The sequence below is a fragment of the Carettochelys insculpta genome, chromosome 2, assembly GCF_033958435.1.
Source record: "Carettochelys insculpta isolate YL-2023 chromosome 2, ASM3395843v1, whole genome shotgun sequence".
Taxonomy (NCBI): Eukaryota; Metazoa; Chordata; order Testudines; family Carettochelyidae; genus Carettochelys; species Carettochelys insculpta.
The window spans coordinates 25,219,599-25,242,419 of NC_134138.1; the positions used below are offsets into that span (position 1 = coordinate 25,219,599).

At 38.8% G+C, this 22,821-nt stretch overlaps 1 protein-coding gene across 2 annotated transcripts in view; it reads left to right on the forward strand.

The window, feature by feature from the left end:
- Nucleotides 1–19,688, forward strand: part of TMEM65 (transmembrane protein 65) — a 46,422-nt gene extending 26,734 nt beyond the window's left edge. For both annotated transcript variants that reach the window (XM_074986690.1, XM_074986689.1), the window contains 5 exons: nucleotides 184–251; nucleotides 1,520–1,574; nucleotides 5,648–5,690; nucleotides 14,374–14,479; nucleotides 17,509–19,688. In XM_074986690.1, coding sequence (XP_074842791.1) covers nucleotides 184–251; nucleotides 1,520–1,574; nucleotides 5,648–5,690; nucleotides 14,374–14,479; nucleotides 17,509–17,604 — 368 coding nt within the window. In that variant the 3' untranslated portion in view covers nucleotides 17,605–19,688. The remainder of the gene's footprint in view (nucleotides 1–183; nucleotides 252–1,519; nucleotides 1,575–5,647; nucleotides 5,691–14,373; nucleotides 14,480–17,508) is intronic.
- The last annotated feature ends 3,133 nt before the right edge of the window (nucleotides 19,689–22,821 follow it).

Sequence of the window (22,821 nt, forward strand, 5' to 3'; positions counted from 1 at the left end):
GAAAACTGAAATGTCAGGATGACAACACCAAGCTTTGTAAAAGTAGCAGGCAAAAAACTACTGAATGTCTCCTTAATCTTTTAAATCTAATGTCTAGCACTTAGAGAACATTTGAAACGTAGGTTTATTTAAATTAATAAACTGAGCTGTGGATTCTCACCTCTTTTTGCTCATTTCTTCCAGTGTTCTTCCACAATGCAGTACCTTTTGTAGGGTTTGGATTTTTGGATAATGCAATTATGATTGCTGCGGTAAGTTTGCCTTTGTGTTTCCTTTTCTTAAAGGAATCATATTGTCTTGGATTAAATGAACATAGTTTCCACACCTCCTCTTTTATTATGACTTCTAGAATACTTTTTTTTTCCCCACCAGGTCATTAACTTAAGTCCCATTTTAGTTTTTCCACTGGGAATAGTTTCACATTTTTATTTATACAGAATATTTTCAAGATTTGCATTTCTTCCCCTTTCATAATGGGTTTGTTCATGTCTGAAGGAATAAAGTTAGATCTGATTTTATTTTTTGCATGATTTGAAAAGAGCTTGCTTTTTTCCTGTTCTTAAAGATCTGTGCAGTGTGAGACTCCAGAATCCTTAGTTCTGTTGACCGTCTCACTGCAACTCAGTGTCATGAGACATGTCATGAAACATATGACTCCTTTATAAAGTGGTTATTGTGTGTGTACATAGCATGCTGAAGTGTTGAGGAACAGTGTTTGTAAAGACTGGAGTTTTTCTGATAAATCGTTCTACAAAAGTGCTGTAAGTGCTGTCACTGCTTTTTATTGTACATAGTACTTTATTAATCTAGATAGGTTTATAATTGAAATAACACTTTCAAATGTTTTACCTAGTTCATAGAGCCCAAGGTCAGAAAGGGCAATTGTGATCATCTAATCTGAATATCTATATAAAGAAACTTAAATATGGTTTTATGGAATATCTGTATAAGACAAGCAATAGAAGTTCCCCGCAAAATAAATGATTGGATTGGGAATAGGAGTGGAGGCCAAAATATTGTTCTTGCAGTCTTGATTTTTTCACCACTGATCTTGATGATATGGGGGAATTAAGCAGGCTATTTAATCTTTGTGTCATCTTCCTCATCTGACAAATAAGGCCCTATCTGTTTCATTATTTGTTTATTTTGATCAGCGGTTGAATATATAAATATTTTAGAATAATTATAACACCTATTAGCTTAAATTTAGCTACAAAAGTTAGAATAATATATTAGTGTGCTGAGATTGGGGCTCTTGTTTTCTCATGTCCACTAGGTGGCCACTGTGAAACAAATATCTAATTAATATGTGAGGTATTAAATATCTGAAGCAGGGGACTATATTTAAAGGACTGGGGGACACAGGAAGGAAATATGTTGCTCAGATAGAAGCTGTGGTATTTATCTACTTCTGTATTTCTAAATAACAAAGCAAGCAGCCATCATTAAATAAGAATGTTCTTAACTTACTTCTTGCAATTAACACCGCAAATAATGACAACAACACTCTTATTTTCAGGGAACTCAAATAGAATTATCAATTGGAGTTGTTCTGGGAATATCAACTATGGCAGGCAAGTAATATAAACACAATAAATTGTAAAGCAAAATGGCAGATTCCTTCAGTCTAGGCTGAAAGTGAGCCACATGAATTTGAAGCAGCTGTTCCTTGTTCCATAACTTAATCTTGTTCATATAGAAAGCACTCTAGATTGTTAAAAGTAAGTACCCTCTCTGAAGTACTGGGATTTTTAGCTGAAATAGCCTCTGAATGTATCTATGGGTTGCATGGATATCCTGCTGTCGTGTTACTTTAAAGTGGTGTTCTGTAGGAAAGCTGTAAACCATCAAGCTTGATTCTACAAGCTTTTATGTACCTACAATTCCAAATAAACTAAGCAGGAGTTGACAAGTTATCACCTTGCAAAAATGGACCCATAGGCTGTAGTTAGGTTTGGGGAACTTTTTTGGGTCAGGGGCCAGTGGTCCATAAAATAATCATTTGGGGGCCTCACACAAGTGAAAAGCAAAAACAAAAATTTAAAAAATAAATAGACCATGGCAAGTCCGCAGGACCTAGGTTCCCATCCTTGCTCTAAAACACGTTTAGTTGATCCTGTCTGTTTACCACTATTTACAACATGTAATTTCAATTCTATCGTACTACTTGAAAGAAGACTCTAAAGTTCCGGTTGCAGAGAAAACGGCACTTAAATGGTAACATGGAAGTAGGGTAACATTGTCTTGTAGAAATCTAGATGTAATTCTTCTGCAAAATTCTGTCTAACTACAAAATTATCAGGTTCTGTTTGTTTAACCCATTAACAGTGGCCGGTGCCTGATGCATAAGTGGTAATGCACAGAACAGAGCAATTATTGAATGATACTTCTGGCAGTCCAGAGGTTTATAGACATAAAAGCAACAGGCTCATCCTTGATGATTTTGACTAATAGCCATGAATGGACCTATCCTCTGTAAAGTAAAGTAATTCTTTTTGAATGCCGTTATGGCTTTGGCCTTAATAGAATGCCCTGACAATGAGTTCCACTCATGGATTGTGCGTCATATGAAGACGTACTTCCTAACATATGTTCTGAATTGGCTGTTCATTAATTCCATTGAGTAACTCCTGATTTCGATATTTTGTGAAAGGGTAAACCACACTTCCCTTTTAAATTTCTCCATACTGTTCATGATTTTGAAGATCTTGAATTTTGGAATGTAGAGATTTGTAGTTTGTAGTAGTGCTCTCAAGGTCTAGTTAAATGGCCTGGTAGTTTTCACCTCTGTTTTTAGGAAAATACACATTAGCAATGGGAAATTAATTACAAATCCAGTAACATTAGCAGACTTTCTTGACATGGCAAGAATAGAACTATAAAGACTGCTCAGCTCAAAAATGTCAAACATAAAAGTCACAAAAATGTGACTAAAATAGTGCCAGCCTTTGTAATTTGCCTTGCTGAGTCCCTGTTAAAATGTGACATATTAAGAAAAACTGTTGATTGAGAGGGGAGTTGTCTGCTTATGCGATGTTGATTTACTTCCATTATGCGATTTGATTTTTTTTATATGTGTACTAGCAAGTTTACGTAGTGTTGCTTGGGTCCTGAAATCAATAATGGAAATTTTTTTGTGTCGGGGCGGGGTACAAATAAAAGAAAATGCTTTATTGAAATGATTGTATTGTTCAAAATCTGCACCCCTACACCGCATGCCGTGAGCGCCTCCTCACACTCTGCCCTGACTCCTGCACCCCCATACACTCAGCCCCCTGCCTTGATTCCCTGCACTCCTCCACACACAGTCCAACCTCCAGCCCTAAGCCCATCCTCACCTGCAACTGCTTGTTATTACCCTCCCTATCCTAGTAAGGGAACAAGAGCAAAGTGCACAGCTCAGTTGCCCCCGCCCTTCGCAGCCATAGTGAGGAAAGCCGCATTTTCCCTCATTCCCTGACAGGAAGGGGAACAGCAAGCAATGAATCTGGGGTGGGGGAGCATCAGACCTCTCTTTCCCTCAGACACAACCAAATCATTACTTTGCTTTCAGTTGTGATAAGACGAAGCAGTGTGTTAAATTTGGTGGCCCTAGCACTCACTGTTTAGGAGGAGTTCTGGGACAGACAGACGCACAGGTCAACTCAAACTTTTTCAAATATTTAGTAGATTTATTCATTTGTGAAAAAATTAAGTTAATTAGAACTATGCTTAAGTTTAGTTTGTTAACATAAACCTTTTTTTGCTGCTTGTCCATACGAGATTCAGTAGGTATGTTGGTGTACACTGACTGAATTACCAATGTTAGAAATTTCTACACCAGATCTGAAACAGTGGTGTCTAAGCATTGCTATGGTACTCAGTAACAAGACTGGCGAAGCCTAACAAGAAGATGTGCGTAGGGGTTTACGGAGGCACTGTGGTGACTCTGGAGTATTTTACAGCTTTCATGGAATGCTTTGTGAATGCTCCATGTTGAGTAGACTAATATCCTTTACATTGGCCAAGCAAGCTGTTGCATTTTGGTGCTGGAGGTATCTGTTACACCAGACGTGTGTATTGATATAAAGGAATAGTATAAGTTTGGAAGTTGGAGTACTTCATGTGGTTTAATTTCAGCAATGTACTTTCTGCACATACAATGCGAGGGAGCGTAAATCAAATCTAGCCAATCATGGAAAGAGGGCTTTGGAGCCATACTGCCTGCATAGAGTTGCCTGTTCCAGCAAATTAAGTATAAAAATATAATTAGGAAGGCCAGAAAAGAATTTGAAGAACAGCTAGCCAAAGACTTGAAAAGTAAAAGCTGTTTTTTTTAAAACACATTGGAGGCAAGAAGCCTGCTAAACAAGCAGTGGGACCACTGTACGGTAGAGATGCTAAAGAAGCACTCAGGGATGATAAGGTTGTTGCAGAGAAGCTAAATTAATTTTTTGCGTTGGTCTTCATGGGTGAGGGTGTGAGGGAGATTCCCAAACCTGAGCCATTTTGTTGAGGTGTCATATTAGAGGATCTGTTCTAGATTGAGGTGTCATTACAGGAGGTTTGGGAATGAATTGATAAACTATGCAGTAAAAAGTCACCAGTACCAGACAGCATTCACGTGAGTTCTGAAGGAACTCATATATGAGATTGCAGAATTATTAATTGTGGTTTCACAAAACAAAAAAAAAAGTTCTGTAGCGCTTTAAAGATTAACGATATAATTAATTGGGTGATGAGCTTTTGTTGGACAGACCTACTTCTTCAGATCTGGAAAATCCTGATGAATGATACCTGATAACTGTGGTGAAGACAATTTAATGGAGAGAGAGAAAAAATAAATAAAAGCTGATGAATCAGCTAGAGAGGACAGAAGATTCTCTGTGCTTCTCCTAAGTGACTAGAAGTTGTTTTTTGTGCCTCGAACTAAGGACTCTTCCCTTTTTGTGTCAGACGTACAAAGATGGCTGATACCTGTGGCCACTGTTAACTACAATCAGAAAATTTGTTATGTTCCAGGTCTGAGTGAATTTCTTTAATATAATAAAATCAGGAAAATATGTTCTCCTAGCACAGCCGTCTGCCACCTGTGGCTCTGGAGCCACATGCTGCTCCTTAAGGACTTCTTTGTGGCTCCTGATGCAAAGTTTGAAAAACCAACCAACCAAAAAAAAAACCTCTCCTGATTATTTTCAGTATTTTGGTGAACATCTAAAAGCCCAGCACTGAACAACTCATATCTAAATAGCAAATGACATGTGATCTTGGAACATTGGATAACTCCCCTTTTAATACGTGCAGTGCATTGTGGGATATGTGTGTGTGGTTCTTAAAATAGGGGTTACAGAAAGTATGGGTTGACATTATTTATTAAGGACAGTCTCGTATTCACATGGATTACAGCTCTTGAATTGTTTCTTACCGAATTTTTAAAAAATGGCTCTTGCTTTTTTGGTTGCTGACCCCCATCCTACCACTACTGTTAGAAATTTTGGATGTAGATTAAATCCTAGTGTAAAAGAAGAAACTTAATTATACTTATGCCATATATATTTATTATTTTATTCTTTTTACCATTCATTTTTGTAAAATAATGGCATTATATTTGTAATGTAACATTTAGCTATTGTAAAATAATGGCATTTTATATTTCTCAATCTTTCAGCTGCAGCTTTGGGAAACCTTGTTTCAGATTTAGCTGGACTCGGGTAAGTTTGAATTTTGCTTGACATATGTTGTTTCCTGATCTCTAATCCCTCCACCCCTAACAAAAGCTGGATATCCTGTAGAAATCTCTTTAGTTGTTTCTGGCTCTTGAAATGTATTTTAATAAACCAGGTATCCATGAAGATATCCTAATAATCACCCTTCTCTTCTTGCTTTGCTCAAAAAGTAAAGCTGCATTCTTCTTTTATTTAATGCACTTGTGGCTCTCAGTGGTGCATGTGCTCCACCAAAGGAGTCTGGAACATTTTTTTAGTAGCAGTGTCCAGTAAATGCCCTCATGCCACCCAGACCCCTGGGCACATAAAGTGGACAGTGATCCCCACTGCCATTCAGTTCCTTCTGACTGCCTTAGCTTGTGAATCGGAACAAACGTGGGTGTGTGTATGCCACAGAGAAAAATAAAAAACAAAATCCTGGGCAGCAAGTCTCACAGCTTAGGTCAGCTGATTCAGGCTTTTAGGGCTCTTGGTGCAGGGTTTAGGACAATTTCGTTCAATACTCCCTTTCTTGGTATAGTAGCTTTCATATGAGCCTGTGATTTCAGCTGCTGAGGGAGCTTCAAAGCAGGGGGGAGGCATCTTCTAGCATCCTTGGTGCAGGGTCCTTTTATACAGCTAAATTTGCAGCTCTAAAAGCTTTGTTTGTGTCTTTGCTAGGGTAACCATCTGTTGTCCCATGTTAGGTGGGACGGTCCTATATTTGGGACTCCAAAAAGGCATCCCTACTTATTTTTTAAAAGGGACTAACTGTCCCATATTTGAGCCCTCCCTCACTGACCTCTTCCACCAGCAGTTGCACAGGTGCAGTTGCTGGCGGGAGGAGTCACTTCCCTGAGCTCTGGGGAAGCAGGGGAAGCATGGGCTGCTGCTGCTTTCCTGGGGTGAGCCGGTGGCTGCTGCTTCCCTTGGGCTCCTGGGGCAGCCTGGCGGCTGCATTAACAGGTGTGTTGTGAACGGACACGAGAAGTCATTCATCCCCTCTACTCTGCACTGGTTAGGCCTCAGCTGGAGTATTGTGTCCAGTTCTGGGCACCGCAGTTCAAAAAAGATGTGGAGAAACTAGAGAGGGTCCAGAAAAGAGTGACAAGAATGATTAAAGGTCTAGAGAATGTGACCTATGAGAAAAGGTTGAAAGAATTGGGCTTGTTTAGTTTGGAAAAGAGAAGATTGAGGGGAGACATGATAGCAGTTTTCAGGTATCTAAAAGGGAGTCATAAGGAGGAAGGAGAAAACTTGTTCTTCTTGGCCTCTGAGGATAGAACAAGAGGCAACAGGCTTAAACTGCAGCAAGGGAGGTTTAGGTTGGACATTAGGAAAAAGTTCCTAACTGTCAGGGTGGTCAAACAGTGGAATAAATTGCCAAGGGAGGTTGTGGAATCTCCATCGCTGGAGATATTTAAGAACAGGTTAGATATGTCTATCAGGGATGGTTTAGATAGTACTTGGTCCTGCCATTGGGGCAGGGGGCTGGACTCGATGGCCTCTCGAGGTCCCTTCCAGTCCTAGTATTCTATAATGCTGTGATTCCCTGGGGAGTGCCAGCGGCTGCCGCCTCCTTCCTGGCTCCTCGGAGCTTGGAGGAGCCGCCCCTCGCTCCCATATCTCCCTGTCCCATATTTGGGATAGGTAGATATGGTCGCCCTAGTCTTTGCCAAACTTCAGTGTCACTCCAGATTTTAGGTCACCAGTCCTGGAAGTTTCCCAGTCTCGGTACCAAATACATCTCCTCTTCAAAGTAAAGCCAGGTACCGCTAAAGAAAATAACTTTGAACCAGCATTTCAGTACAATTAAGGATTTAATTCCCACGCAGATCCTTGTCTCTCCTTCCATGGCTTCTGAATTAGAGGTTTCTTCATCCAAAGACTGTGACTCCCTTGCAGACTCGGGTAGGAGTCCACCACCAAAAAAGAAATTGTGTGAATGGAAAGAAAATAAGTCTTGGCAGGCATCAGGAAAAGTTCTTCCCATTTAACCTAAGTATTTGAATGATTGTGCTCTTTGGTACCTGCAAACTGGCAGAACTTCTTTCTCATCTTGGCCCTTATGACCTCACTAGCTGAAATTTTGAGGGACAAGTTCACCCAAAGTATATAAGATCTATCCCTGAGTCAACTGGTGCAAACTGTTATAATACTGCTCACTCTCTACGTCAAACTCAAGATGCAGAGGAACATTGTTTACCACAGGGTGAGCAAACTTTTTATCTTAGGTCCCACTTTTCATCGCTGCAGTTAGCAGGGCTCCCCAGCCTATCTAATGTAATCCAAACCGATGGAAAGTTTGGTTATGTTCATATGAAAAAAACAAAAGCAGAAACAAAACCCTTTTCAGTATGTCTAAAAAATTAGTCTGCAGAATGTAAAAAATTTATTAATCAGTATATAAATGTGACTACACATACATAAAAACAGTAACGTATTTCAGCATTTTTAATGAAGTAGAAGAGCCTGAGACCCAGCAGCTGATCATGCTGTGCTCGTCTTATGAAATTTCATGCCCCTTAGAGGACCTGCCCCCCAGTTTGTGCACCTCTGCTGTAACAGATTTGAGTATCTTTATCCTATCATCATCATTTGGCTTCATCTGACATCATCATTTGGCTTCATCATCACTGATTGTTGCTGCAGGCAGTGATAGATGAAAACAGATGAGACAGTGTATCCCTAAGGATATGAGATTTTTTAAGAAAATTTATTCTTCAACATCTTTCCAGATCAGGATAGCAAATTATCAAGCCAAGCTACCTAAAATGTGATTATGTGCTAGGAGCAGACTGTCAGAATTTAAGGACAAATTGCACTTGGCGTACAGATGAATTTTAAGCTATTTGCGAAGAGTAGCATTGCTAAAACCTCTCCTCAAACTACATTAGATGCTGCTGCTGCTTTGACTGCTCGTTCAGTGTCAACAAGTGTTACAGTGCGATGCTCATAATGGTTCTGTGCATCATTTACCAAAAGAAATACAAGTGACAACAGAAAATTTGCTATTTGGTGATCAGAATCTATTCAGTGCCAAATCTTATGCATCTTTGAATTCATTAAAAGACTTGAGTTTTGCACTCAGATAATTGGATTTATACACTTCTTTCAAAATGAAATTAGTTTTACCCTCACTTTTCATTCTCAAGATATGAGAGTGCTCAGTGTCCATCCTTTTTTGTATTCCCAACACCGAAGTCCTTTCTTAACAATCTAGACAGAAATCAAGATATCAGTAGTAGTAGCAGTAGTCATCTTCCCTAGTCGCACAGATTGCAGGGTACTTCAAGTAATTGATGATTGTTGTGTCATTAATTTCAATCCTTGTCTGTTTCCACCAACCTTCCCAGTCATTTTTCAGGGACCATTCTGACATGAGTGTCCTGCATCAAGAGACAGATTAACTGATCAAGCTTGAAGCAATGAGAGTTAGTTCCTTAGCAGTGTATAGGTAAAAGGTTTCTGTTCTTCCCATTTCCTTAGATTAGAAAAGAATGGTGACTTTTTCCAATTCAAGATCTCAGAAACCTCAGCAAACTAATTTGATTGCCAGGTTCTACGTGGTAAATCTTGCTTCAGTTACTCCTGCATTTGATCTCACGAGTTGATCATTATTTTTGACTTACAAGGCATTTACTTCCATGCATCAGTGTATCTTGCACACAGAAAGTATCTGTTTGATGGCTCTGGGTGGTCATTACTAGTTCAGAGTGGTATGTTTTAGAATGTCATCAGTACAGAAGATGTTATCAAAGTTCCTCTCATTAATGCAGCCCATGTAGGCTGAGAAGGGTTGCATATTTATTGTTAACTAGAAGACTGGTTTGTGTGGTGGAAGTGATGAATACAGGTCATAGTGGCTGCAAAGTGATTTATTTTCAATCTTGGGTTTGAGGATCAACCTTAAAAAGTCTGATTCCTTCATAATACACAGAGTCCATGGGGGTTCTCATAGACTCAATAGCAGTGAAAGCATTCCCACTGCCGAACAGATCCCAAGTAATAAAAATCTGATTCTTCACTTCTGTACTTCGCCTCAAACAATAAGGATATGCTTCCAGCTTCCAGTCCATATGCTTTGTGTACATTCAGCACATTTGCCAGGTTACATCTGACTATTTTAAGCATGGATCAAGTCTGTTTTACAGACCCCCAATCCATACAGTGTCCGTGAAAGTGCTGATCTTAGAGCAAATTCTATTATGATTGGAAATGTATGTTCAGGAATTCCATTTGCCCCTCCAGTTGCATCCAAAGATTGGGTAACATACTCATTTGTATGTATATAAATCATGTTCATACTCATGGTGTCTGATCTTATGTAGAGTCCACAATTCACAACAAGGTGCTTGAACTAAGGGTGATTAATATTAGTTTGCAAAGCATTTCTACCTGTCCCAAACAATTTTTAAATCCAAGTTCTCATGGACTAAACTGTGGCTGCCTATTCTGTAAACAGACAGGGAAGCGCAAGATTGATAGCTTGTCATCTCCCACAGAAGAAAGAATGGTCTAGTCATAGAGCCTCACTAGGAAGGAAAATGTACTTGTCTCACAAATAGGAATTAAATTCAGTCTAATATTCAAATTTTTCCACGTGTGGGAACTGCCTCAGACTTATTTCCATCTTTTCAAAACAGAAAATGTGTGATATTTGGCTCTTGAGCAGAAAAATTTGTAATTTCTAGTAGGTAGTTCATGATCCTTTGGTTCGTGCTGTTTGATAAATCCTTTCCCTCCATTTTCACCAACTTCAAGAGTGTAGGACAATAGGGCAAGAAATGACCTGAGTCATACAGGTAGCTCCTGCTTGACCTTGACAGTTTTGACTCTCAGATCAGATGCTACTATCATCACTTTCATTGCATCATCTGTGTAGTAAAACTCACAGTTCTGGAAGACCTGTGATCATAGAGTCACAGTCTGTTCTGCCACCTACACCCAGCCTCTCTCTCTTTTGCAGCCTGGATGATATCTGAATGTTTTCAACATTCTTTAGATGTACAGAATATTGTTCTTCATGATAGAAAGGGCTAAATAAAGTGCTAATGGAAAAGTTTTTCTTTATGGGCCACGTCTGAAGGTTACTCTGCACCTCAGTGTTCAGTTTCAATAATAGTAGATTACCTCTTATCTTTAAAGTACTCTTCAGTCAAAACCTGTTTGGCAGGGCTGTTGGTATTTCATCATCTCTAAATCAATAAATATATTTAAGGGGATGTGGGGGAAAGAAGTCCTGTAGCACCTCAAAGACTAACAGTATTTATTGGCTGATGAGCTTTCATGAGACAGACCCACTTCTTAGATCTGAAGAATACTCATAACTGAGAGAAAAAGAATTTAAAGAAAGATAGAAAAAAAATGAAAGGAGTAAAACTGATGAATCAGCTAGATGGGGAGAAGGAAGAGTGGGGGAAGGAGGAAGGAAAATAGCCTTTCCTCCCTTCTCCCCCACCCACCTAGCTGATTCAACAGGTTTTTTGCCTTTCATTTTTTCTATCTTTCTTTGAATTCTTTTTCTCTCAGTTTTGAGTATTCTCCAGATCTGAACAAGTGGGCCTGTCCCATGAAAGCTCATCACCTAATAAGTAATAGTTAGTCTTTAGGTGCTACAGGACTGCTTTTTTTGTTTTGTGACGATCCAGACTAACATGGCTACCTCTCTGAGACTGTATTTAAGGGTTCACATTTTTTCCTTCTGTGAGAAGGATTGCTTCAGCATGGGCCTTAAATTTAGTGCTTTCTTCACTTCTGGACATCCCCAGTGAACCTCTATGAAATGGTCCAGTGCATCTACTAAAAGTGAAGGTGACATTCCTGATGCCATTAACACCACCTGGTAGAATAAGCATGTTTCAAGACATGTGAATTAATCCTCCATACACATTTTTTTCCACCTGGGTAGAATCACTAAGATTGCCTCAGTCTTTTATTTCCAAAGTACTACCACATTTTCAATGTCAATCAGTCCATGCATTTGCCATTTTTTCCCCTGCTACATCCTCATTCTGCACCTGCTGAGTCTAAATTGTGTATTTTGGATGTGAGGTCCCTGCTGCATTGCCTAGATGGCACTAGGTCTCTTCAGAAACTGTCAGTAATGTCTGTTGCTTGTGATCAATAAAAAGATATGTCCTTTAGATCTCACAGACTTCCAAAATGGATATCAGCATGTCTTAGAACTGATTGTTTTATTAACAAGGAGAAACATCTGTCAAGCATTTTAAGTGCTCTACAAGAGCGTAAGCTTGGTAGATAGCACGCTTATGTTAGGTGCTAGTACAGGGAGTATATAAAACAGCTACCAGGTCTTCAGCTTATACATTTACAAACATTATTCATTAGCTACTACTTCAATATTTGACACCCATTTTGGTACAATTGTTTTGCAGTCCCTTTTCAGATAAATCCTAGCGCTTACTTCTTGACAATTATAGGTTTTTTAAAGGAGTTTCTTAAAAATTTCCTTCATCATGTCAGCATGACACACCTTGGCTGTGTCTACGCTGCAAAATAACTTTAAAGTTGCACACACACCCTACTTTGAAGTTAAACTTCAAAGCAGGGCGCTACTCTATTCCCGGGAATGGAGTATAGACTTTGAAGTTGGACTTCCTGCTTCAAAGTAAGGGAAAAATGTGTGTAGAATCTCTGCTGGCTACTTGGAAGTAGCGCCTAACTTTGAAGTTAACTTCGAAGTTAGTTCCTAGTGTAGATGCCTCCATTTTGTGCTAAAAATATGAAGACGCCACCAGCTGTGTGTGGAGTCAGTATTTAAGACGGGGCAAGATCTTTGAAGATAGTATCATATGCTGTCTTAGTTAGTTCAGTGCTATCTCATTCTGGAAAAATAAAGCCCACTGGTGAGAAGCCTTTAGTGTTAGCATTTTCAAATAACTTCCCATATCCAGGAAGTAATATGGAAGGGTTATATACTGTTCAATCCTAATCAATAAAATGGACTTCTTGTTACAGTCTGGATGGATTCTGCATCCTTCAGTCATTGTAATGTAATTTGCTAGTGTGCCAAGACAGGTGATCAGGAACATCCTGGCAATCTGCCATCAGGCAGGTTTGTTCAGCTAGTCTACATCTTTGGCATACGCTCCCTATTTGGTGGTTATTCCCAGAGGATTTGTGCAAACTAGAGCACCATAACTATTCCTGGAGGTTTATCAGGAAGGGCAAGTCTTTGCCAAACTCATTTCACCCACCGTTCGTGTGCTGCAGCCCAGTGTCTGCATCCAGGAGTGTAAGTGTGACTAGCCTTTCACATAGATAAGTTAGTGAAAAACAAAAGCAGTCTTCCCTGACTTGCATTCCTCTTCAGTGGCTTAACACTGCTCTATTAATAGTAAGAGTTCCTGAACAAGTGGCTGAAGCTCCAGAAGTGCTTTGGAATACTGCCAAATCTTTGAATAGATGTAACAGGCTTTTATCAAGAGCATATCTCTACTTAGTGAATTTCATGGTAATAGGAATTAATTGAGTCTTGGAAAATTGAAAAATCTGAAGAGTTGCATAGAGCCCAGTAATTCTGTGGAATGACTTCACCTGTATGGAGAGGGACAATCTGTAGATACAGTTCCTCATATAAATTTAATATATTCTGCATGTACTAGTGGGCATTGAGACTCTCAAATGCTTGCAGATTAGCAGCAGTTAGAAAGTTTTATGTGCTAGGCTAAAGAGAGAGTCAGGGTGGTTGAGATAATATCTTTTATTGAGCTAACTTCTGTTAGTGGAAGAGGCAAGCTTTCAAGCTCTGTGTAAGAATGAAAACCAGTTATTTCACCAGCAGAAGTTGGGCCAATAGAAGTTATTACCTCATCTACCTTGTCTCTCTGTTTGACTTGGGACCAACACAGCTACAATACTAGAGAAGGTTAATTGATTAAGTTAACGCTGCTGATAATTTTTCTCCAAAACTCTTAATTGTTACATTTCTGTTTTAAAAAGAGGTAACTTTGTACATAAGGGTCAGGATAAATATTCTTAAGCACTCGTTATTAAAATGTAATATAACTTTTAATTTTACGGGTGTACAGTTACATGTTAAGAAGAAGATAAAAGGGAGACAGATGTCTTTATTCTCCATCCAAAGTAGTTATCCATGGTAAATTAGTATCTGTGTGAGGTTCTCAACTTTTTTCCATAGGAAAAATGTGTATTGAAGACAGGTTTCTGCTTCAGCAACTATTAAAGCACAAATATAAAATATGATAGGTTGTTCCATGAATAATTGCTCTCACATACCTACTGGATTTTTTTCTAGTGCTGAAAACGTCTTATTGCTAAATGGTGACCTTTTGCCCCCCGAATGTTACTGTGAACTGTGCCATACTACAATAATTCCTGGGTCTTATTACGTGAAGATTTGTTTTTTGGAAGGCTTTGCTAATTAGGGAATGAATGAATCACAAAGTTTGGACTTACAGTGTAACTGTGAACTTCTAGCATCTGATATTTTTTCCTCAATCTGTGATGGCTTGGGTTAGGCTAGCAGCACAGAGTGCAGGAAAAAAAATTTCCACACAAGTAACTACTACTACTACTACTACTACTACTACTACTACTACTACTACTTTCATAAAGTTAGTTTAACTTTAATTGTGCATTTCTCCAGCTAATGTATTTTCAAATCCAAAAGCCTGAGTATTTCTGACGTGTGGCTCTGTTTTAGTCTTGCAGGCTATGTTGAGGCTCTGGCTTCGAGAATGGGCCTGTCAATTCCTGATCTGACTCCCAAGCAAGCAGATATGTGGCAAACACGTCTCAGTGCACATGCGGTAAATATGTTTATGAATAGTTCGTGTGTAATTTTTCCATGTTGTTTGTAGGGATGAGATAAATCTATTTTTCACTTTTGCCAGGTATCAAATATTTACTTCTGGTATTTGGTACGTAATAAATATTCTTGTGTCAAGTTGGGTGGGGGCTAGGTCTAGGGTTGCATTTGGAGGAGTTGCACCACTCTTGAAGGGGTGGAAAATAGTGACACAACTTTTCATTTGTGTCTATCTGTGGTGGTAAGACTAGGTGGATGTGTCTGAAGGGGATGGGTGGAAGTGATTATTCTTTAGCAAGTTTGGTCTCTGTATTCATTGTGTCTGTCAGGTTTGTTAAATGTTTTCTGGCATTGTATGTGCAGTAATGTACAAATCTAATTCCAACCCTGAATTTATCTATAAATCTGGATATGAAAGTAGTTTTCATCTAAGTAAAATGTGCATATGGAAGGAATATTCACTGCCTAGATTTTGGATAGAAATCATTTTCAGGATTACTGGATTTTCATCATCTTACAGATGGACAATATTTCTTAATTTTGTTAAACACTGAAATATTTGATATTGATAAATTGAACTTTTCCCATTTTGAATTAATCCAGTTTATTTCTGTGGCAATTCATTTTGATGAAGTAAATGCTACAATTTCAAGGCAAAGGCAATATCTAAGTGAGAACAGAAAACATACTGTAGGAATAGTTTACCAGCGTGCAAATTAACATAAGAAAAATTACCGCACTATCTAGGAAAAGTCATTCTGGAGAGGTCTGTGTTTGTATATTTTCATGTTGCACCACCAGCAGTAAAAAGGGGGAATGAAATCTCTAGCCCAGTGATTCTCATGGTCGTGATCAGAACCCCAAAGTGGGTTGTGGATCCATTTTAATGGGATTTCCAGGGCTTGCTTTGACTTGCTGAAGCCGGAGCCCTGCTGTCCAGAGCTAACACTGAAGTTGAGCCCCACCGCCGAAGGCCAAAGTCAGAAGGCTCCAGCTCTATACAGCTGGGCTCAGGCTATAGGCCGCCTGCCTGGGGTTGAAGCCTTTGGACCTTGGCTTTGGGCCCCATCCCCTCAGAGTGGCAGAGCATGGATGGATTCAGGCTTCTGTCACTCTCCTGGCGTCATGTAGAAGTGTTGTTGTCAGAAGGAGGTTGCAGGGGTTCTCAAACTTCATTGCACCACAAGTCTAGCCATATGTACAGGTACAACGTGTTTTTTTCGGCGGACCATTCTTCAGCCTGCAGCAGTCGTGGTTTTCTTATGCTCCTTGCTAACCCCAAATGTTAAAATTGTGAGAGTTCAAGGGTATGCATGTCTTCGCTACGGGGAAGATAAACCCTGCCACGGTCAATCTTCTGGAGTTCGATTTAGCATGGCTAGTAGGGGTGTGCTAAATCGAACTTACAGGGAAGCCTGCTTCAGCACCATTGCTCCTGTCCCTTGTTAGGAGTAAAGGAAGTCGACAGGAGTGAGTGCTCCCATCAACCTTCCTTAGCAGAGATGGTGCGGAAGCCTGAATTAAGGTATACTGACTCCAGCTACGTAATTAACTTAGCTGGAATTGTGTACTCTAATTCGACCTTCCACTGTAATGTACTCCTGCCCCAATTCTTGGACAAGCTCCTTTATATCTTTTCATAGGTCTCATTCATTCACATAGTTTCAGCTTTTGCTCCTGTAGTCAAGTCTGTCTTTTCTGCTGTTTCCCTTTAGCCAGTCTTGCTTTAGCCTCTTTCTTTGATAATGCTTTCTCCATGTCTTACCATCAGTTTAAACTTAACCTGGCCAAAAGTGAACTCCCTATTTTTCCCTCTCAAAACCTTCCCACTCACCCCTGACTTGCCACTTCACAATGGCTGTGTCTACACTTACATTCCTCTTTTGAAATAGGCATGCAAATGAGGGAAATTGAAAATGCAAATGAGGTGTACATTTACATATGACGCCTCATTTGTATATTCTTTTGAAAGAAGAAAAGCAGTGTAGATGCGGCTCTTTCAAAAGTAAACCTCATCTTGGAAAGAAGCCTTCTTACCTTTTTTATGTGAAGAAGGGTTCTTTCGAAGATAGGGTTTACTTTTGAAAGAGCCGTGTCTACACTGCTTTTCTTCTTTCGAAATAAGAGTATGCAAATGAGGAGCCAGATATGTAAATCTGCACCTGATTTGAATTTTTGATTTCCCTCATTTACATGCCTCTTTCAAAAGAGGAATGCAAGTGTAGATGCAGACATTATGACCAAATATATGTGTGTATCTGCATATTGATACATAAAATTTGTTTGCTCAAAGACCTAACCTGCACCTCACCTTTTTCTTCTCCTTTGGCCTAGACGTGGGCCCAAATCTTTCTGGTTCGTCCACCATGACATCTTTGAAATCTGACCCATTTCTTTGTATACAGGCCCTCATCTCCCATTTTGATTGCAATAATGTCTTCTCTGGCCTCCCTGACACCTGCTTCCCTGTTTCCTATGCCAATCAAAGGGCAGGTGCTAAGATATCTTCCTTGCTTGTCAATCTGACTATGTCCCCCCTTTTTTGGAGTCCCTTCTCAGTTCCCATCTTCTTCATCATATGAAATACAAGTTTTGGGTTCTCACTCACAACCCTTCACAATTCTGCCCTCCACCCCATGCTTATTCATGCTCTTCTGTTGTTATGCTGCGTGTTCTCACCCTTTTGTGTCTTGCTGCTGTTGTGTGCCATATGTTTCTCTCCCCCATTCTTTGTATGTTGCCATATTTGGGGGATTAAAAAAAGTTGACTTGATTTGACATAATTACCCTGATTGCTGTCCTCTTGCACATTTATATCTTTTTTTTTTGTTTCATTTTGTATGTGGGTTTTTTCTTTTTTTCATCTGTTGATATTGCGTGCATGTCAGAACAGCGTTCGTGTCTAATTATGGGCTGTTACAGTGGCCAGTGCAATGGTACCTATTGCTTTATTGGTGGTTCTACCATTGTGCAAATGAATTGCAACCGGTCTTTGAAAAACCTGATAATTTCTCTCAATTTTTTCCTTAGGGTAAAGCTATTGGAGTGACCATTGGCTGCCTTTTAGGAATGTTTCCTTTGTTCTTCTTGGGAGATGAAGAAAAAAAACTGGAAGAGAAAAATTAACCTTTTTACAATACAAGTAAAATGTAAACTAATGTACCTCAACATACAATTAGGCTGTCAGAATACTTAGGAATTAACATGACAGTAACAATGTATAGACTTGGGAACAAAACATTCAGCATGTTTCATGCATACACTAATTTATTGTGGCTCTGTCTTATTCAGTACATCTTTTTATAAGAAACCATTTACATTTTTATTTAATGTAAATTTGTTGATATGTTTTCATTTATAATAGCAACTGACGTTTACCAGTTCCCTCTCACCTTCCTTGTGGAACAGGATGAGCACTTAATTGCTTGCTCTGGAAGTACTGTATAGATTTTGGGTTTCCACAGCCACTGCCTAACTTGTAAAAGCATGCCAGAAAGGGTCCATGTTGCTCATCAGGTCCTCCAGTCCAGACAATCAGTGGAGCCAGTTGTCAGGTGATTTAAAATGACAGCATTCAAATATTTTGTGTGTGAAGTGGCATGAACAGAACAAATGTCTCTGTTCATTTATGCATATTTAGGTATGTTTATGTAAATAAACTTTAATTAAATCTGTTGGGTTTTTTGTTTGCAAATATATGCAGGCCTGGTTTCCTAATTCAGAAACTCAACATGTTGATCTCTGCCATTCTGTTGCAAGCTGGCTTACCGTGAATGCGTGCTCATGCCAGAAATTCTTAAAAGATGGTCTTTGGGCTTCTCTGAAACTTAAAATTAAACTCCATCTGGATTAGTGGATCTGAATTGCAGAATATAATTTAGGGTTAAAATTAGACCTTGTTTATTGCTTTTGCTGTGAAGGCATTAGGAAAAGCAGGCTTATGGGTTTTTCCTCCTTTTTGCCTTATTAAGTTTACTTATTTGCTGCCCTGTGTTGTGAGGGGTGATTTTTAGATAGTTACCATATTAAATATTTTTAATACTTCAGTATATGACCCATCAGTACTGTAGTTATAAATTTATAAGTGCTAGAAAGGATCCTTTCTATGTACCACATGAAAGAAGACACCAAAAGCAGGACAGAGCCTAGGGCACTTTATTTTGGCAGCTCTGCATCCTTAGATAAGATGAGATTTCCTAATTTACAAAAAAAATTAAGAATTGCTTTAAACTCCATGAAAATGAAGTGTTATGTTTGCTTAGGAAAGACCTTAGTTGTTTTACCTGTTTGATCAGCAGCTCTCCTCCTGGTTGTAAATCTCATCTCCCTCTTGATGGCTTCCAGAGGCCCTACCACAGTAATATCAGCCCTTTAATCCTAATGGATGAATAAGGAACAGAGGAATACTATCAACTTGTTGATAAGCTTTCAGATAACACCACTAAAGCAGTGCCTCACAGTTGCAGCTCCCACAAAAAGATGACTTTTCATAAAACTTCAGTTAGCATCCCCATAATATGTGGTATCAGTTCCAGTGTCCCTTGTTGTAGGGTAGTATGGTCAGCCTTCCCATTTAAGTTTGTGTTGTATGTGGTACTTGGATGCATTTAAAATAGATCACCCAGGTAGTTTTCTTACCTGGAAAGGGTGCTTTGATTTTCTTCCTCTGCAGATGTATTCAGTTCATACAAGAAGATTTTCTTGACACAGCTGTAATTAGTCTCATTTACATTTTTTAAGATGGAGATCACTTAAAACACATTTGGGATAGCAGTCTGACTGTTTTCACAGTTTTACTGTAAATACATTTTATTTAATATGGACACAACATAACATCAATTTATAGGAACCCTCTAATACTTATTGAAGTGTAATATGTTGCTGAAGATAAGTACTGGACTCTAATGTACAGTACTTTGCACAAAGTAGTTTCAGCTGTTTTCCATTACAATATTGGCCTTGAAATCTTTAGGCAATACTCAAGGTTCTGTACTTCACTAATATTAAAATTGGAACACTATCTTCATTCTCATTTTTGAGTGCTTAAGAACAAATAAATAGCTGTTGTAATAGTGGTCACTTTAAAATGACAATATTAAGTCCATGTACTATTGCGCATGTAAATGGAATAACTTGCATTTTGTTGATACTGTCTGGTAAACTATGTACTGCAACCAGTGTTTTTAAGAAAAAGAAAATGAACTAAAAGATCTTCAAAGACATTGTGTTTTTGTTTTAAAACAGTTGATCTGGCCATGAAAAAGCATAATGGTTAGGCAACAGAGAGTTGGGAATAGTCTGAAGCATCTTGGACCACACCTGGACAGGAAGATCATGGTTTTGGGAGAGGAATAGTTAGTACTGTGGGTGAAATCCTGCCACCTTGGATGGCAGTAGGGAAGTTCACTCTGTTTTCAGTGGGGCTAGATGTCACTTTGTATGTGGCATGGCTCAAAATGGCTATAGGATTAACTCTTGTATACTTCAGTAGTGAGAAAATAAGGTATCTGCCTGATCCAGAATGAGAGATTTGTGCTATTCTGTATTGTGAATCTCTCAGCATGTCTTTTTAATAAATGCATAGGGCAATCCCAAATGCTCTGGCTCTGTCCTTAACAGATTTGAAAAGGCGAAGCACAGGAGAACTACCAATGTTGTCCCTACAAGGTTTTTAAGATACTTTGTTCTTACTCCATTCATTTATTGTAATGTATGTAAAATGGGCCTTCAACATAAACTTGGTAGAGGTGAAATTGTTTATATTCTGAAATGTGTCTGATTGTCACTTTATTTTCTTTGAGTGTGTTTTTTAACAAATGATTCATGTGATTGCTGCTGTTTATTATGCCTTTGGCTTCCATTGCTCTTGAGAGATTCAGGGAAATGTTTGAGAAATAACAAGTGAAAAAGATGCTTTTGGTAGCATGGTGTGGGACAAGCAGGGAAATCTCTTATTATTTATGACTGTTGTGCATATCTCTGTGTGTTTGATGCATTACTTGATGAAGTGGAGAAATGGTCTGAAGTAATTAGGATGAAATTCAATCAGGGCAAATGCCATTTTCCACTTACAAAGGAGAAGGAAAAGCTGGTTGTACACATACAAAATTGAAAGTGACTGCCTTGGAAGGAATACAGTTGAAAGGGATCTGGGGGTCAAAATAGATCACAAGCTAAATATTTGTTGACAGTATAACAAATGCAATAAAAAGCAAATGTAATTCTGCTGTGTATTAGCAGAAGATGTAAACAAGTTGCAAGAAGCAATTATTTTGCTTTACTCCGTGCTGATTGGGCCTTATTTGGAGTATTATGTCCCCTTCTGGGCACTACATTTCAGGAAAGATGTGGACAAATTGGTAAAAGGTCAGAAAAGAGCAATAAAAATGATTAAAGTTTTAGATGTGACCTGTGAGGGAAAAACTGAAAAAAACCCTGCCTTTATTTAGTCTGTAGAAGAAAAAACTGAGAGGAGGCATAATAGTTTTCACATACATAGAAGATTATTACTCGGAAGTTGGGAGTACAACCTCTGATTATAGAGCAAAAACCAGTGGTCTTAAATCGCAGCAAGGGTAGTTTATGTTAAACATTGGGAGCGAGGGGACTGCACTGGAATAAATTTGTTATGGAGGTTGTAGAATCTGCATCTTTGGTGGTTTTTAAGAGCAGGTTAGACAAACACCTGTGAGGGATCATCTCTGTATAATAGTTATTCCTGCCGTGAATATAATGGACTGGATTGACCTTTCAGGGTCTGTTCATGTTTTATGGCTCTATGATTAAACTACTGAGAGTTAGGTAATGTTTTAGCTATAGTGAACTTTTTTGTGTTCCTTTACTAAGCTGTACTTCAGCCCTTGAGGAAATGTCCATTATTATTCAGGCAAAATGTCCATTGAAATAAGCAATGCAGGAATTGAGCAGTTAGGTTATAACATACAGCTTTGGTTCCTTTCATATGAGGCACTATAGGTGAATGTCTTCAGTTCTTTCGAGTTAGAGCATTTTCTCTTCCCTTGGTAATGAATCAATTTTTTTAGGAAGTAAAGTCATCCAAATTTTGACAAATATATAGGTAAAAAGTCCAGTAGCATTTTAATTGTGTAGCTGATAACTTGCTTGCAAATATAAACATACACTTAAGTGAGCCTTTGAAATTCTGCTTTAGTTATTTTAGCTCTCTACTTGATGTGCTACTTGGCTTTCAATAACTGAAGCACAGTAACAAATGACACTTCCACAGCTGCCATTCATTTTAATACAAACAACTAAAGTAAATATGTCAAGAAAATTGCATGGTCTCATTTAAACTCTATTCACATCTCTGGCATATGAAAAATCACACATTTCACTGGCACAAGTAGTACAACAGTAGACTAATAAAATTTATATAAGAATGAATGAATGACTGTCACAAATTAAAATCAGAGTAGTTCAGTTACATGAATGGCCTCTATCATGATTAGAGTCCTATCAAATTCATGGCCATAGAAAAACACCTCACAGACCATGCAAGCTGGTCTTTCTTTGTGTACTTTTACTGTATACTTTACAGATTTCATGGGAGAGGCCATGGTGTTTTTCCTCAAATTGGAGGTCCTCACGCAAAAGGGATGTGGGGGGAGCTGTAGCAAGATTATTTTAAGGGGATTATGGTACTGCCTCCCTTCTGTGCAGATTTCAGAGGTGGGAGACATACATGTCATCTGTACTTCTGTGCTGCTGTGGGTGGTGGCTCTGCCTTCATATCTGGGCTCCTGGCTAGCAGCTTCCACTCAGCTCCCAAAGCTGTGCTGCTACCAGCAGCAGCTCAGAAACAAGGTTAGCGGTAATAATCCTGTGCCCACCTCCTGGCCAGTCCTTTTTGGATCAAGATCAATTACAACACTGTGAAATTTCAGATTTAAGTAGATTTAAAATTATGATTTTTTAAATCCTATGACTGTGAAACTGACCGAAACAGGCCATGAATTTGGTAGGAGACCTCACCACGTTTCTTACCATAGCAGGCACCAATATCAATGGGCATAGCTCTTATTTTTGCTTCTATACTATAGAAATTCTCTAAAAATCTCCAGCTCAAAAGAAGTTCTGGGTTTCAGTATTTGTTTCAGGGCTTAATATTTTTTTTCTTTGAAATTTTTCTCATGGCTGCTATTTATTATCTCACATTCTTGACAGGCTTAATAAAGGGATATGAATGATATGAATGAAGGCAGATGTTTCTTCTACCAGTTTGATGCTAGCATATTTGTTCTCTCCTGGTAGTCATCCCCTTTGAGCTACTTTTGACTCTTTGAGAATGAAGGACATGTGAGAAAAAGAGCGAAGGCCATAAAG